Here is a 16,564-nt window from a genome sequence, read left to right on the forward strand (position 1 = left end):
AAATTACATTCCTTTTGTGATGTCATAATCATATGTGTCTACTCGTCATTTTACCGTTGGTAATGGACTTATTGGTTCCTTTTGGAGTCGAACAGGGTGGAATTAACACGTGTTATAGCTTACCATATCAGTCTATAGGCCCATTTACATGACGGTTTAAGTCAGCTTCGAAGCTGACTCGTCGATCCGACTCTCTCGTATTCGATGAAAAGAGAAAGGCAAACTGCTTCAAGTCGACTCGAGCCTCAAGCTGTTGTGTAATGTGGTTTACGATCGGCTTGAGTATTTGGTCATCGGCGTCCGGCGATTTTCGTTCGACGGCGCTGGTTTTTGCCGCGCGGGCTCTTGGCATCGTAATTCATATTTTCAATCTGATGTTGAGAAATTGGACAAACATGGCAAGGAAAAGTGGGGTTATTTTGTAAGTGCTCGCTTGTTTACGATGGAATAGTAGTACACCAGTACCGGAGTAGCAACCGTGCTCTTTTAGGGCAGTTTTATATTTGATATTTGGCTGCGACGCTTCGATCTGTAGTAGCCTAGTTGCTGTCATCAGCTACATAAATTGGCTAACAAGGTAAAACGTTGCATCTGTATTTCAACTTCTCAGACTACAGTTCGGAAGAGATGTGGATTGTACCGGTACTACAATTCGACTACGACATGCATAGTGAACTGATGGAAGAAGCGGCCTTGCAGTGTGCTATATCGATACGGGAATACATGAACGATTGCTGCATTTCGTACATAGGCCTACTGTTCCACTGGATAAACTGATGTGAGCGCGCATGTGATGGGATGGAGCTGGTGTCTCTCCCGGGTGGATGATATGGAGATTTGTGACTCTCCTGGTGATGATGAAGCGCAGCGGTGTTATTGCTTTGTTTTCAGTTCTGGGTTCTGGGTTATAGTGTTCTGCTGATATGATGCGGTCGTGCGGGTGTTCACGATTTTCAGCTTGCCGTTTTGATATTGTATTCATGGTAGCCTATGTGTTTGTGATGGTGCTGAAATTGGCACTTCTCAAAGTTTAATTGATGGGTAGCAATTTAGTAGTAGTGCTCTATACTGCTCTTTATGACAGATTTTAGACATTCTTGGTATTGTTAACTTCCTCTTTGGTATATCATGCCGACAAGATGCTTCAATAAAATCTCTGCAGTAGTTCCTGTATCGTGACTGACTCTTAAGTCATCGGCATACATGGGGTAGTCTGTTACAGAGGAACGGCTGAACAACTAGAGGCCACATGGGGTTTGCAAGTGGGTCACTTGAGTGTTAATGACCTTATTTTAATCGCATAGACAAGTGATGCCTGACATATCAAAACAGTCGTTACTCCCGCCTATGCTCCACGGCCCATCTTCGTTGACGCCGAAAAAGCTAGCTGATAACTTATACTTGTTGTTTTCCTCTACAATCATGATATGAACAAGATTATTTTCCTCTACAAATATCGATATTATGAGTATCTCATCATCCTCGTTAATTTCGAGGATAAGAAACGTTTCAGAGTACGACCAAACACAGATTGTCGTTGTACCTTTGCCCACCAAACTTACTACGAATATATATTTGTAAGGGGTAAAGCGACACCGGGTCGTCCACGATACAGCTTCCTGAAGGATCATGTAAACAGGGCCCTTTAACGAGTCAGCTTGGAGATGAGACGTGACGTCACCGGAGACGACTTGAACGCCAAGTCGAGTCGAACATGTAACCAGGCCTACTAATGATTCTCGAGGAAACCGCCGGTGAGAAATTTTGAATTGGTACTTCATGCGACGAGCTTATATATAGCACAGTGTACATGGGGTCTCATGGGTCGAATTTGAAAACCACTGTGTTGTACGATGATCCGGTAAACTCGAAACCTGATTAGAATTTAGCATGTACATTTACGTTGTGGCCGTCTGCAAATAATTACATAAGCGTGTGTTGGCGGGCGTCAATATGCAATTTGAATTGACAAATTGGCTTCAAAATCTTTCAGAGATTATAATTCAACTTGAAAATTTTCTTTACGCTCAGTGCGATTCAGAGTGACTTGGATTTTTTCGTTTACAGTATAACAGTGTCCTTGCAAGCCTCGCCGTACAAATGCGAACCGTGGGGGGAAATGATGCGCCCTATTAAAAATACCAAGTTGGTATCGTGTGCGTCCATGAAATGCATGAATCAAGGGTTTTCTGGTACGTTTGGGCGATTCCAATACATTTTGACTATACCGAAAATTCTGATGGGATGTAAAAAAATACCAACATGCAACAAAGTGATTATTAAAAACCAGAAAAGTATCATTATTATTGTGCTCAAGCCCGAAGCTCTACATGTTAATCTGATCAAATTTTGACAGTAATATGTGGAACTATAACATTTTGATGAAATTCATTCAATATAGGTTGAAAAAATATTACTTTACTTTTCCTGACAGTCATCCTCACGATTTTGGTGCATATACATAGTAAGCCTGTAGATATGTTCTGCTTCTACAAGTAGAAAATTTATACGCATGGTATATGATCTTAAGAAATCATGCATTGGTAACACATAACACCACAAGGGATCTCCGCAGCTTAAAATTTCCAGTAGTCAATTTAACATCAGTGCTTGTCGTCCATATGGGCCATGACGACTCTTCACTGGAATGCGGCCATATGGTAGGCTATATATATTTAATCGAAATGCGACTAACTATGTAATCGGTATATTATCCTATGTGGTCAGGGGTGTACGAGTTTTGAGTAAACATTAAAAGGGTGCACCACGACGAAAAAGGTTTAAGAGCACTGGAATAGATTATAGAATAACTAATTATAATGTTCTCTGACTCAGGGCCGTAAAAGGTTCAGATTGCCAAGACAAGAACATTCGGCGCCAGTCATTTAGGCACCTACGGACAATTAAACCTATACCGGTACGTATTTTGTACATATAACGAGGTTTTCGGTCAGCATAAACGCAGTCCTTTTCGGTCAAGGTTTTCTAGCTGCCGATCGTTCTGACACACTTCTTGCAGTCGCATGTTACATGGCCTAACACTTTATATGTCTTGGTGCGCCGTGGCGCGGTAATGGCCAACGCCGATATGCGCATTTCCATAAATCTTGCGTATTATTTCTCGGAGTACCCAATAATCAAGATATATGGCGACTTGATATCGCGCGTAGCGGGAAAAAGATTTTAAAAAAGTTGCATAACTTTTCAAAAAATACTAAGTTACGGTCCTGCTCTGACTGCGGCTAAAGAACATCCTTTCAAAAATTTATGGATTCATGAGCTATGTATTGTACAATAATTCACTGGAGTGTGGATCTGAGTAGCATATTGCTTATAGAGTATGCCTATTAGGACATTGTGGTGATCGTGCTGTTGTAGGTGGTATTACTTCCAGAAACCCAGAGAGAGAGAGAGAGCATTATTTATTCGATTTCTCACAGACACAAAACCATAAAAGACACCAAAGTGTATAGCAATTTAGAACCATGCTGTAGCGAAAGAATATGGAGATCATGAGTTTATAACTATTTTCATCAGTTCAAAACACCACACACGATGCAATGAAAAGATAGGAAGCAGTCGAAACGACTTGGAGTAGTATTCTAATCAACCGTCCACTCTACCTTGGCTTAGAACATGTAATTGAGAAGCATGCACAATGCACATTGCACATAAACAAACACTGAATGAAAAATGGAAAGACAACATGAATGATAGGCGCTGAACATGAAGTGCCAAGCGTCGGTAGGTGAAGTCGATATCTTAGATCAGGGTCGGTCAATTCTCCAGTCGGCGGGTGGATATGGGATAATGAAGAACTTGGCGGGCTGGATTCCTAAATCGATACATTATTCGCAGATTTATCCAGACAAGGAATAAATCGAATTTAATGTAAACATCAAGTTTAGCATAGTGACCAAAACAGTATCCAATGAATTTATTAACGTAATGTACTTCAATAGCTGTTGAGGTCAATGAGACATCTATGGTCGATCAAAGTTTTCAATAAGTTCTTTGAACTCTGGCTGTATGTCGGACGTATAAACCCTTAGTAAAGACAGCACGTGAACATCAGTTGGATTGCAACGCGGCTTTGTCTTGTAATGTTCATTGTCTAAAAAATTTGCTTGAAAATGTATGTATAGAGACCCGCGGGTCACATTATCATGTAAGACCGGAAAGTCTGCGTGCCGTTTAAAATACCGTCACGGGCCGTATGTTGCCCATCCCCGCCCCTGCCTTAAATCGTAACCCTGTAAATCTCGAGCGATCGCTAGCGTTCACTTAGTAGAAACTGCTTGTATTTCGACTTGAACGTGGACAATGGACATTCTCGGCGAGACTCGGATAGCTGACGAGATAGGCCTATTGTTCCACTTTTGAGCTTTGGCATAGGCCTACTTGGAAGAGATTGGAAGAGTGGAAGAGATTGTGATTTCTCTAATTGTAATCACGAATTGTTCGTGAATTGTCTATTTGGGCGTCACCGGAGCAGGTGGTCAGACCGTTATACTTGCCTCGTTACTAACGATTGAGATATCTCATCAATCACTGGATTTCCCTCCGAGAAGCCGAATCCCTACCGTCGTCCGTCGAGCGGTAGCGAGACATTCTATAACATTTACAATTCCTCTGGAGGTATATTTTTCTCTGTGGCTTGGAGGGGTGGTCCCTGCCTCAGCCTTTACAAACGTTCTGTCTGTCGATTGCTGCTTGTCCCTTTGTTATGCGTGTCAAATGTTTGCGTATTCCACAATTGTATCGTTGCGCCAAATGCACAATTTGCACATGCTTCGTGGAATCAAAATTATATTTAATAGCGATCACGGACTCTAACCACGTCATATCAATCAATGCCTGCAAATGCTACATTCGAGTCAGACTTCACAACAATGGCGTGGTGATTCATAGTTTAGCCTATAAATAATATCATAGCGTCCGCGTGAAAACAGTTCAGTTGCGGTGACAATTACAGGAAGCTTTGCAAGTCGTCGCGTTGGAAGCCATGGATATCATATCACGATTTAGTGCGATATTTCTATGAGCTAATTTGAATCAAGTTTGCGTAGTACTCTTCCAAGCCGATAGAGTTTACAGCTAGTAATTTTACACAAAAGCAGGATAGGTCCTTGAACGGTGCAGATGAGCAATTTTGATTCAGTGGCTTTCAATGACTATTTTACAGATTGGCAATAGGAATTGATGAGCTCGTCTCGCGGTATTGTGCAGCTAAGGCAATAAAATAAGCCTATATCACATAGCCAGTATTTTTGGTCCCGCGAATTGCCATATTTGTCGGTACCCATGGGAACCGACGAATGTGGCGAGAACGTAAGTCAATCACTGGCACGGCCGGATGAGGAGCTAAATGTTGAAGACTGCGGAGTTGAGATACGGTGTTGGTGTGTACAAAGTAAGAGGTAACGTTACAGTATTTTAACTTTCTCTTTCGTTGCTGTAGAACCTCTCTGGGTCAGTACGTACAATGGTTTAATATCCTTGAATCATACAAGAATAACATTTTCTCTATGTCTTATGAGTCCCAGTTGACACTGCAGATTGTTCAATGTTCAGGTATTGTATATACTAGCCTATAGTCTACTAAAATCTCATCACAAATGACGAACAGCGCGCGAAAGTGCTAAGCGATATAGGAATAGGATAAATGCTGCATTATTTGGCTATCGCAACACGGCAATACATTGTAAAAACGTGTTATCGATCACATCAGAGTCTTGTATCTCTGAAATTATAGTCGGATGTGATACCCACGCTGTACATCGGTACAACGTTTAAATGGCATCATGACAAGTCTGCACGATATCGTATTGTAGGTATATGCGGTATAGTGGTAAACTGCTATCCGAAGGTATCCAATATCCATATTCCATACGCATCGCTCGGGTTGGTGACCAGCTCCGAACGCATTGTGCTGTCACACGCAAAATTTATCGGCGAATGTCTGATGGCCCCTTCTATATGCGTTATTCTTTCCCCTCGTTCGGATTGACCGATGTGTTTGATGTGATTCAGTGCACATTGTATTGTACAGTAAATCATATAAATTGGAGAATCATTGCAGAGGACTGTTCTATTTTTTGCTATCTTGCTTATTTACGTTGTTACAACGGAGTCAGATCTCAGACAACTCCCTGCCCAGATTATTCTCGCCTTCATTGCATCGAGCATATGTTTGCTACACCTAGTATTTCGCTGAGTAATATCCTATTAATATGACAAGCGCTTTGAAATTATGTGAATAGTGAATACACTACTGAGCTACTTACACTATCTATGACGTGACAATCATTATGATAATCGAGGTTAACACTCTTCAGACCGAACATTTGACAGGCCTCGCGTTTCATCAGCGTGTTGTATACTTTGTACTTTGAGTACACGCCGGTTGCATTGCGTACGGAACAAATTCTGTCAAGTACAACGCAGTCTGTATCGACATTATCTAGTCGAAACATATCGTTAATAAAAAAATTTACTGTGTCATTCATTTATCCATATGGTAAAAATGAAACTGAATCCATTTCTAGGCGGCCTTGCCTCCCTTCATTGTGTCGTTTTGTTAGTTACGTCAAATGAATCTGTGACGTCACAGGATTGAGAAATGATTCGCAGATTTTTATCCTGACCACACACCCACGTTAGAGATCCCAGTTCCCGTTTCAGCAATCAGAACATTTTGCCATTGCATTGTCCCAAACCGCAGACTTCATTATTGCATTTCAGATTAGCTTTGCGATTTTTGCAAGTAAATGAAACGCATCTCCGTGATCATTGAATTAAATGACTACAAATACCCACGAAAAAATGTGAAATGTCAACAGGCCACAGACCACATGGACCAAATCTTTGCAACAACGACACGACTACAAAAGTGGATTTCAGAACCTACGAGTGACTCGATAGATGTGACCGAGTTATACTAAAAGATTTTGAAAGCGTTGCAAATATACAGAGGCAATGGGAATCTGATATGTATAGAAATGCCAGTTACGTAACTTCCGTGAAAAAATATAGACCTCAACCGTTACAATCACCCCGATAAAAAACCGATGAGAGTGGGAAACCCAACGCACACAAAAAATTACAGTGCATGGAATTGCTGTGTTGCGTAGAATCTGTATAGTGCACGCGATGCACATCCAACTTATTACTGGCGCATAAGTTGCAGGATATCCTAAACATAGGTATTTCAGAAAGAACCGCTTTGATTTTGCAGGAGAAGTATTCATCCCTTGTCTATGCTCAATAAATCAACATGGGCTTTGGTGTTCTTGAGCATTGTTGCCTTTCTCGAGGGAATGATAGTGAACGGTCTGTACAACGTTTCCGTCAGCACCATAGAAAAGAGGTATGAGATTTTGCCGATTGACAAGCAACCGCTTCCGCGTTATTTTTTATTAGTCTAATAAACATCTGACTTACCCGAGTTAAATATAGTTGTATAGTGCAATTTTATGCCGAACCACTGGTGGTTATACTCTTAATTCTAAAATCACCGCTGCATGTCTTTGGTGCGCTCTGATCTCTGCTCAGTGTCAATTCGCAGAAAGTAGCATAAACACGGAGAAACATGACTGCTTTCGCATTATAGGAGAATAGCACAGAATTTTCGAATCAGGAATAATGACCTTCTGCAATGTTAATTATGCCTGGTACTAAACTGTAGTGTCGACTCTTTACTGCGCCTTCTCGAGGGTATGACCCGTGAAGCATTTCAAGACAATGTTACGTCACAGCATAGTGTCCTATAGTCGCAGTGATCAACTCTGATTCGCCCGTTACAAGGCATATATGGTAGGCAAAGTCAAAATACTCACTTGGGATTAAGATATTGATTTGGCGAATCGAAAGGTGAATCTTAAATAAAAACGCAACTGCTGTATGTCTTGAAACACTAGACTTGAATCAGTACAAAAGCACCATGTCGAGTTCAGCTCTTTATAATCACGTATAACATTTTATTAAATATTGAGATTTCCAAGTTCACCTATGCGCTATTGTTTTGGTGGTAAACACGATCACTTACGAGTAGGGTGATTTTTTTTGGCATGACAAAATTTTGGCGTTAGGTGAAAATTTGTCAAAATTGTTTACAAAGTCAAAAATTTTTTGACGTCTGCATTTCGTTTGCATCGTAGATTTTGCACTGTCGGTGAACGTATCATTTGATATGTCCCAGCCTACTGTATAGTCGTACCGTTGTAAACGGCCAATTGTCTGCTCATTGTGAATCATAAACAGTCAAATAAAACAAATAGGTAGACATGGTGTTATGGTCAACGTACCGTAACATCCTAACTAGGGCTGGGCAAAATCAAGTACCTGAGTGATTCGATTCTGAATCACGTAATATGCTTCGAGTTGAGTCGAGTAATTGAGTATAACTCATTATGACGTCATAGCAAAATGTAATACGTTAAAGGGGCACTGCGCTCTAAAAATGATGTGGTCTCAAATTGAAGGTAAAAACGAACAAAATTTTTGGCCGCGGCCATTTCCTTCAGAACGCCACCGTAATGGAGCTGCAATATATTGAAATTTCTACAAGACCAGCTGCCGCGGCTGCTTAACCCGTTACATGGCACGATATCTTCACCGTCGCACTTGCTCGACGCGATTAGGCAGTCACGCAGAGAACGAATTTTAGATAGGCCTAGTTCTCAGCCGATATTATGAAGGAAATGTGTCCAAGTTTCGTTCTCTGCGTGACTGCCTTATCGCGTCGAGCAAGTGCGACGGTGCAGATATCGTGCCATGTAACGGGTTAAGCAGCCGCGGCGTGTTATCCATCTCATATAAGATACTATTTTTTCGACCATTGGTTACCGATTTCATTCCACTTGAAGGAAGGAAAGGATGTAGTTTATTTTTGTCCTTGATGCTGTTTTGCGGCATATACACCGACTCATGATACACATACACACGATCTCTGCATATGCATACCATGAGTGCATGATGTGCATATGCCGCTGGACAAGGAAGTGCAGACATAGCCTTTACGGCTTTCTAAGTCATGCACCACCCCTCCATGCTATCCCAGTAATGCATGAGCGCCAAGCAGGGAAGTCATGGATACCAGTGTTACTAATCAGGTCTTTGGTCTGACCCGGCCAGGGATCGAACGCACAACCTACCGATCAAGAAGCCGGACGCTTCACCATTATACGCTATCTTGTCGGTGACAATGTTGTGACAATGTTGTGGGATAATCAAGACTTTAGAAATGTGCTACGTCCAGTAACCTTCGTAGCTTTGTAGCTTTGTTTCGTATGCTACGATACCGCCAATCAAGGTTTCAACACTTCAAGCTTCGTAGCTTCGTAACCTTCGTAGCTTTGTTTCGTATGCTACGATACCGCCAATCAAGGTTTCAACACTTCAAGCTTCAACTGTGAAAATTAGTAACCTTCGTAACCTTCGTAGCTTTGTTTCGTATGCTACGATACCGCCAATCAAGGTTTCAACACTTCAAGCTTCAACTGTGAAAATTAGTATCGAAATTATAATTCTCGTAGATAAATTAACTGCCAGTGGTGAGGAGCGCATATACTTTCAGTAATTCGAGTACTCGAATCATAGTGCCCAGCCCCAATCCTAACTGAAGAAAGACTTCTTGGGCATTGCATCATTCTTGTATTAAGAAGCGCATGATAAGAAATTGACCTAACGCTACAATTTTGACAAAATTTTGACTTATTTTGACATATCAATAAAAATTGCCCTATTGATCAATATATCGCCTTGAAAACTCATTTTGCAGGAACTGAGTTTATAGTATAGTGACGAGGGAGGGACAAATTCAAGTCATAGGCGGATTCAAATATATAGGTCCTGCATCGTATCGGAGGTTTTTTATTGGTGGCTCGTAGCATTGCAGTCGGATTTCCCCTTAATTTTTGATGCTGAGTCATTGCTAAAACGCAATATCAGCTGTTGCCGTTCCTGCGTCTCATCATAAAACAGCCGCAAGAGCGTACGAATGGATTTGATGAATTGTTGAAGTAAATACAAGTTTACATCCTATTGTGATGCAAATAATTGATGAAAGGCGACGAACTATGCATACGTACATACAAACACTCAATGTTCCCGAAGTGAAATATGAGTGATTAAGTACACAGACTTATATATTTTACATTTTAATTTTAATTTACAATTCGGGATGTTCAAAACGGATATTTAGCCGCTTCGGGTTTTCAGTCTTCGTGATTTTTTTCGCGGAATCTCGACCAACTAAACTCAGTTGGCAATGGCTGAATACAAAGAAACATATTCGAACAAATGATAGGGTAAGCCTGGGGTATACAGATGCGGCCGCCGACAACGCGGCCAGCTGATAAAATTTGAACGGCCCTCGAAATGGATTTTTAATTAGCTTGATCTGGCACGTTTGAGCTAAGATGGGTGGCATGTCATGGAAGGCGAGAGCGATGGTCAGGTCGTGGTCCGGTAATCTTGAGGATGGACTTGAAAAAGTACTCAAGTAGTTGGTAAAGTGGATCTGGTCGAAATTGCAAGATGCATCTTCGCGATTACCGCAAAAGGATTAAAGAAGCTACAAATATGTAGAACCTTCGAAAATATAATCAACAGTTACAGTGATGATTATTTCGCGCGGTTGTTACGACGATTCCACACAAAAAAGTGATGCAAACTTGTCCCAGAGCTACTTCATACCATTCTAAATTCCATAGTGTAAAAAGTAAATAGTTTTGCCTAAAAACTGGCAAAGAAGAAGTGGAAGTTGTCTAAAATACGACCACTAGAGTAAATAGTGCAAATGTAGTCAAATCCTACTTGAGTATAGGCCTACTTCAAAAAAGTGAAAGTACTTTGGTATACTGACTACTGGTCTGCCTACAATATACCGGTGAGCCGTGCTACAAGTCGGCAGCAAAGACCACGAAGGGGACGCATGGGTGCGAGAGAGACTGACATCTGAATGAGAGAAAGAATGAAGAAGTCGTCCCCAACATTACCAAAGACGAAGAAATACGGACATTACAAAAATTACTGTCGTGGTGCACATAGCCTGGAAAGGGCGAGAAGCACCACTGTAAAATGCCAATAATAATATTAATAATAATAATAATACCAATTCTTCATCTGCTGCAATTCTGTAATCTGACTTCTCCGTGTATTGCATAGGAATAACAATTTGAATGTATTACTGAAATTTTAAAAATTTGCTCCAATCTCGCCATTTTCCTTTGGGGGCAGGTTGCTCCCCGGATTATGTGTGTATCTACCAGTTTTACTGTGAATAAAGAATATAATTATAAAAAACTCATGAGACATATCCAACAAATTCCGGGTAACGTTCGATTCGACATGATCCAAAAGATCACATTATTGGGCACTGTGCACATTCTTCGGAAGGCCTTGAATGCACCACTGGACTAAAATTACGCTTGTGAATCACAGCATAATTTCTGTAATTTCGATTCTTCATCTTCAATCATCTCTACCTCTGCTCTGTAACCCTTGCCAATTCTTCATCTGCTGCAATTCTGTAATCTGACTTCTCCGTGTATTGCATAGGAATAACAATTTGAATGTATTACTGAAATTTTAAAAATTTACTCCAATCTCGCCATTTTCCTTTGGGGGCAGGTTGCTCCCCGGATTATGTGTGTATCTACCAGTTTTACTGTGAATAAAGAATATAATACGTTATGGAATCAGAGAAACAGATTACAATCCGTTGACAATAATAATAATATTGTTCAGATTCGGCTTACGAAGTTTTGAAAGTGGTCTCATCACCAGCTCGCTGGACATCGCAGGCAGTATCGCCACCATGGTGACGTCATATGTAGGAGGAGCCGGGCATAAGCCGTTATGGATAGGCTGTGGTGTTCTTATAATGGGCATAGGGTCGCTCGTCTTTTCCTTGCCTCACTTTTTGGCGCCTACCTATTCGCCGACCGTTGCGAAGATCGCTGATTGCGGGTTCGCTGAGTTCTGCAGCCAAACCAGCTTGCGTCATCTAAGGTAAGGTACTTGTTGAGGTACTTGTATCACTTGATTATAATTGGTTTCAGCTCAGTATACACATAACCATCATTTCAAATCACCATAAGATTATGATAAAATGTATAGATATGATGGACTGGACATCAACCTTGGCCTATAGAACAGGGATTTTCAGGCAGAAGTGAGTGGACTACAACGCTGCTCCTGGTTGGCCAATGGTCACTACTGTATTGTGGCGTCATGAATCATGTTAAAACACGTAAGAGTTCATTAGAGTTCAAATGTGATCATCACATCCACAGACCACAAAGCAGCGCCAATAATTGTCCCATGAAAGTGAAAAGTGTGAACTAGAAAGGAAATTGATTCATATTTCGTTTCAATGTCACAGCACCATTGTATACACCTATCCCGGTATTGAATGTTACAGATTTTTTGATATTAGTGAATCTATACAGGATACACAGAACTACGCGTCTTTGTGCAGTCATTAAATATCGCATAGTATGGGGTTACCATATTTCGATATCCGAAAAAGAAGACACTTTTTAAAGATTCTGAAAGCTGTAATGGTAACTTTGAAAATTTCTCGACGAAAAAAAAGGTCATCACTTCGGCTCGGCTCCCGTTTTACCCGATTTTTAATCGCATTTTGATACTATAAAAGAGGACAAATTCCCACAAAAGAGGTCATTTAGGCGTCTTCCGAGGACACTTTCATTTTATTGAAAAAGAGGACGTATGGCAACCCTACCATAGCATAAATATCCCCTCACTATACTAGAGTCCGGGAGCGGACGCCGGACGTGTGACCAAAGGGTTGCACTATAGAATGTAAACGTGGAATGGCAGCGACCGATTTTGCAGCTTCGTTCCGCTTCGCTGAAGCTTTACTCGGACTTATTTTACGGCAGCTACTGTAGAATTTCTGGCAATCCAAAAGTTGTCTTCCAGAACTCAGAATTTACTGAATCCGGCCTTGATCGAAAGCTACTGTCGCACTGATTTCGAAAATATCAATCAAAATATGGTGAAGCACCGTACTGAGATTAAAAACCCCCCTCAACATCTAAAATTTACATTCTATAGTTGTACGCTTCAAACTGTAGACGCCGCTGTGTATGTGACGTAACAGTGAACAAAACATGCTATTGCATTACTCAAGCACTGCTGCCTGTCACCAGTTCGCAATCGCAAACGCAACCGAGTTGAGTCTGGTACAAATTGCTATGCGTATAACGGACAGTCCAAAATCCAAATTGGATGTTCAATTGTTCATTCACTGTTTATTTCTTGTTTATCTGTCAATATGGCTATGATAAGGAGGCGTTAGAACGCTTCGATGTAATGGCCAATTGTTGGAAACGAGTTCTCATAAAAGTTTGGGTAGCAATTATCTATAATTGCGGTTGTTTTATCCAGGCGCACGTTGAGGTTGATCTGGTTCGTCTCCATAGTGTAGGGTTACCATATTTTGGTAATCTGAAAAGCGGACACTTTTTCAGAATTTTCAAACTTGTAAAACCGGAGGAAAATCCTTTAAAATGGTAAATTTTTACCCACTTCGTGGTCGGTTGACTAAAAAAAAGGTCAACTTTCTCGCTCAGCTCCTAAAGTACCCGCCGGAGTGTTACTTCGGAACTGATTAACGGTATATCAGTCGAATTTGTCCGTAAATTTGACGAAAATTCTCAAAAAAGAGGACGAAATCTCGAAAAAGAGGACAAAAGGGCGTCCTCCGAGGACACTTTCAAAAAAGTCAAAAAAGAGGACAAATCCTCTAAAGAGTGGACGTATGGTAACCCTACAATAGTGTTCACATGAATTGCGCGGGGATTAGTATATATCTGGTTCTAGATATAATCATAGAAGCTTCCATAATTTACAAACTGTTGTTTGTGGATCGGCAAAGCGCTTATCATAACCGCTGACAACATGATTTGGAATGCTAGAGGTCACGTGATCAGGATTTGAGGATATGTGCCATGGGGCAGATGTCTGTTGTCGACAGTGTTCGAGGCATTGGTTTCCACCATTTTGTACCGTATTGATAAATCCGAATATAGTTTTCCTTCCTAAAATCTGAAGGCTTGCAACATGCATTAAGTTTGTTTGTTTTTTGGGGTATTCAGGGTGTTTGTCGACTATGGTCATTTACACCAGGCCGATATTCTTCTTATTTTCCGTAACTGCCGACTTATAGCACGGCCCACCTCTAGGCTTTTGCATTAAGTAGAATATTTAAGATCTGCATAATTTTGAAACTTCAGGATTATAGGTCACGTCGTAGGTATGGTATGACTACTCGGGGTACATGTGGAATTGTGCATTGTGCATGTGTGTGCAGTATCTACTTGCACGCGAATCAACAGGCATAATATTATCTCACCCACAGAAAATAAGTTGATTTCCTTAACCGCAGTCTTGATGCTTTGTTGAAAAACACATTTACCGAATGTAATAGCTAATAACAGAATCGTGTTGAAACAAACGTATTGGCGAACTCTCAACACCCCATTCGGGCTTGAGTTGTTATATTCTAAGAGTGCAATCCGGTTCGATATACGGCGCGTTGCAATTTTACGCCGCAGTCTGTCTAAGTAAAGGAGACCAAGGAAGTCACTTCTTGGTGAAAATGCTGAACAAGTGTTAGACTGGAAATATTCTTATTGAGATGGAATTTTATTGTGAATTAATGAAGTTTATATCGGATGTCCTTTTTTCAAATCACTATCATTAATTAGATGTTCTGGTTGTAATATATCACATTTTGATATCAGCAGAGAATGTCGGTTAATTGGCGAAATCTGTCTTGTCGATATTGACTCGAAATTCTGATATCGGTCGGACACTGTTGATAATATATGCCAAGGACTGGCTGGCTACGAGGTTAAGATTGTATAGGCTGTCAATAAGCGCGCCACACACGCGTCCAACAGTTGATTAGTCGTAGTATACTGCGGCCAACGTTTCGAATTTGCAATTCAAAATGCCGAACCTTGTAGGAAACTTGATGTCATTGTTGTTCGATTTGTACGTTAATTGGCGCCGTTCGATTGTACTTCTATCGTCTTATGATGCCATATGGGCTTATACTCAACAAAAATAGCCTATTCTACGCGCACATTGATGTGTATATGTCCCGATTGGTATTTCAGTAAGTTACCAATTTATACAACCGAGAACAATACCGAACCATACAACTATAGATTAGAATCTGAATGCATGCACGATGTACACTGTACAATACTTACGTACACTGTGGTGCATTCTGTAATGGCGCGCACATTTCCTTCTAATTTAGAGATAGGTCATGTGCAACATATCTTATTGTACCAGATAGCTCCCAGATTCTCAGTAATGTTATCAATTACTTCGTCGATAAGATTTCGTTGTGGCATAAGAGGCCATTCAAGTGTCAAGTGGTGTCCTGTGGAAGGTGTGTATACTGTATATACATTGCCGTGTATAAGGAATGAAATTTATTTGGCCTATAACCTCTTTTTATAATGATATCTTTACGAAATCATCGTACTACATCACGGTGTCGAACTCAAATTGCCTCGCGGGCCGGTTCCAACCCTTCAAATCGCTCACGGGATGGACCAGTCAACTGAATCCAAAATGTTTCCTCGGTCCTCGCATATATATGTAATACACGAATAATAGGAGTTGTTGTTGTTGTTGTTGTTTATTAAACAAAAAGAATGGCGCTTATCGCCGGACCGCCTTTTGCGCCACATTCAAAGGGGTATTATTCACGAACAAGGAAATTGGCACAATATGATGATTGTCCGTTTGAATAGAGCTAAAAAATCCGAAAGAAGTATCGTTACCGACGATACAAGTTTACATATTTTTGTGCTCCCTTTGCTCTAGTCATAATTTTGCGTGAGCGTAGTGATGAATACATTAATACAAGAGACTGTACACGCGGACGTTGGGAATTGGTTCATTATTAATAAATTGCGAGTCGGGTTTATAGTCCGGGGCTATATCGGTATAAATTATATATTATCCATGCAAACTACATATAACGGTTTCGCATTGACGTTTTCGCTTCTGTGAAAAACTGCTTTTGGGTCCATATTTACATAAAAGTATGAACTCAGTGTGCGCTTTTTGGCTTCCGTAAATTGAAAGTCAATGTCACCGACTTGTTCCCATGGCTATATTAAAGTGAAACCACAATGCCATATTAGTTGGGTTGTAATAATGTAACCTATGAACAAGAACATCCTCGACATTTGCTGTCTTGAGGGATTATTTGAAAGAAGTATTTCCTGCAAATCTCAACATTCGTTACGGTACAAGTGTTCTGCGGGAAGATATTATCTTTTCTCAGTCTACTCAAAATTGCTTCGTGGGCCGGATGAAATCGTCTGGCGGGACGTATGTTTGACACGCCTGTATCGTTTATTATCGTGCTATCAAGAGTATGCGCGCTTCCGCAAAATGCCGATTTTCACATGTACTTGGTGGCGAACTGGCCATTTTCAGTCTAACAGCTAAGAACACGTAACAACCAAAACAAAAAGAGAGGACGGATTGCGAAAAAAGAGGACAA

At 40.8% G+C, this 16,564-nt stretch overlaps 1 protein-coding gene and 2 long non-coding RNA genes across 3 annotated transcripts in view; all 3 read left to right on the forward strand.

Moving 5' to 3' along the window:
* Window positions 1–136: 136 nt before the first annotated feature.
* LOC145458381 (uncharacterized) lies at window positions 137–1,641 on the forward strand. The gene is made up of 2 exons (XR_013921127.1): window positions 137–421; window positions 611–1,641. It is a non-coding gene; the product is annotated as an uncharacterized LOC145458381 (long non-coding RNA).
* A 3,490-nt stretch (window positions 1,642–5,131) lies between these two features.
* LOC145458365 (solute carrier organic anion transporter family member 4A1-like) overlaps window positions 5,132–16,564 on the forward strand; it is a 28,547-nt gene continuing 17,114 nt past the window's right edge. Inside the window, exons 1-3 of the mRNA XM_080336723.1 lie at window positions 5,132–5,420; window positions 7,238–7,369; window positions 11,752–12,015. Coding sequence (XP_080192849.1) covers window positions 5,305–5,420; window positions 7,238–7,369; window positions 11,752–12,015 — 512 coding nt within the window. The 5' untranslated portion in view covers window positions 5,132–5,304. The remainder of the gene's footprint in view (window positions 5,421–7,237; window positions 7,370–11,751; window positions 12,016–16,564) is intronic.
* On the forward strand, window positions 12,023–15,998 carry LOC145458378 (uncharacterized). Its single transcript, XR_013921124.1, has 3 exons — window positions 12,023–12,816; window positions 13,087–14,107; window positions 14,234–15,998. It is a non-coding gene; the product is annotated as an uncharacterized LOC145458378 (long non-coding RNA).

The sequence above is a fragment of the Botryllus schlosseri genome, chromosome 16, assembly GCF_051294905.1.
Source record: "Botryllus schlosseri isolate E-star chromosome 16, Bs_hap1, whole genome shotgun sequence".
Taxonomy (NCBI): Eukaryota; Metazoa; Chordata; class Ascidiacea; order Stolidobranchia; family Styelidae; genus Botryllus; species Botryllus schlosseri.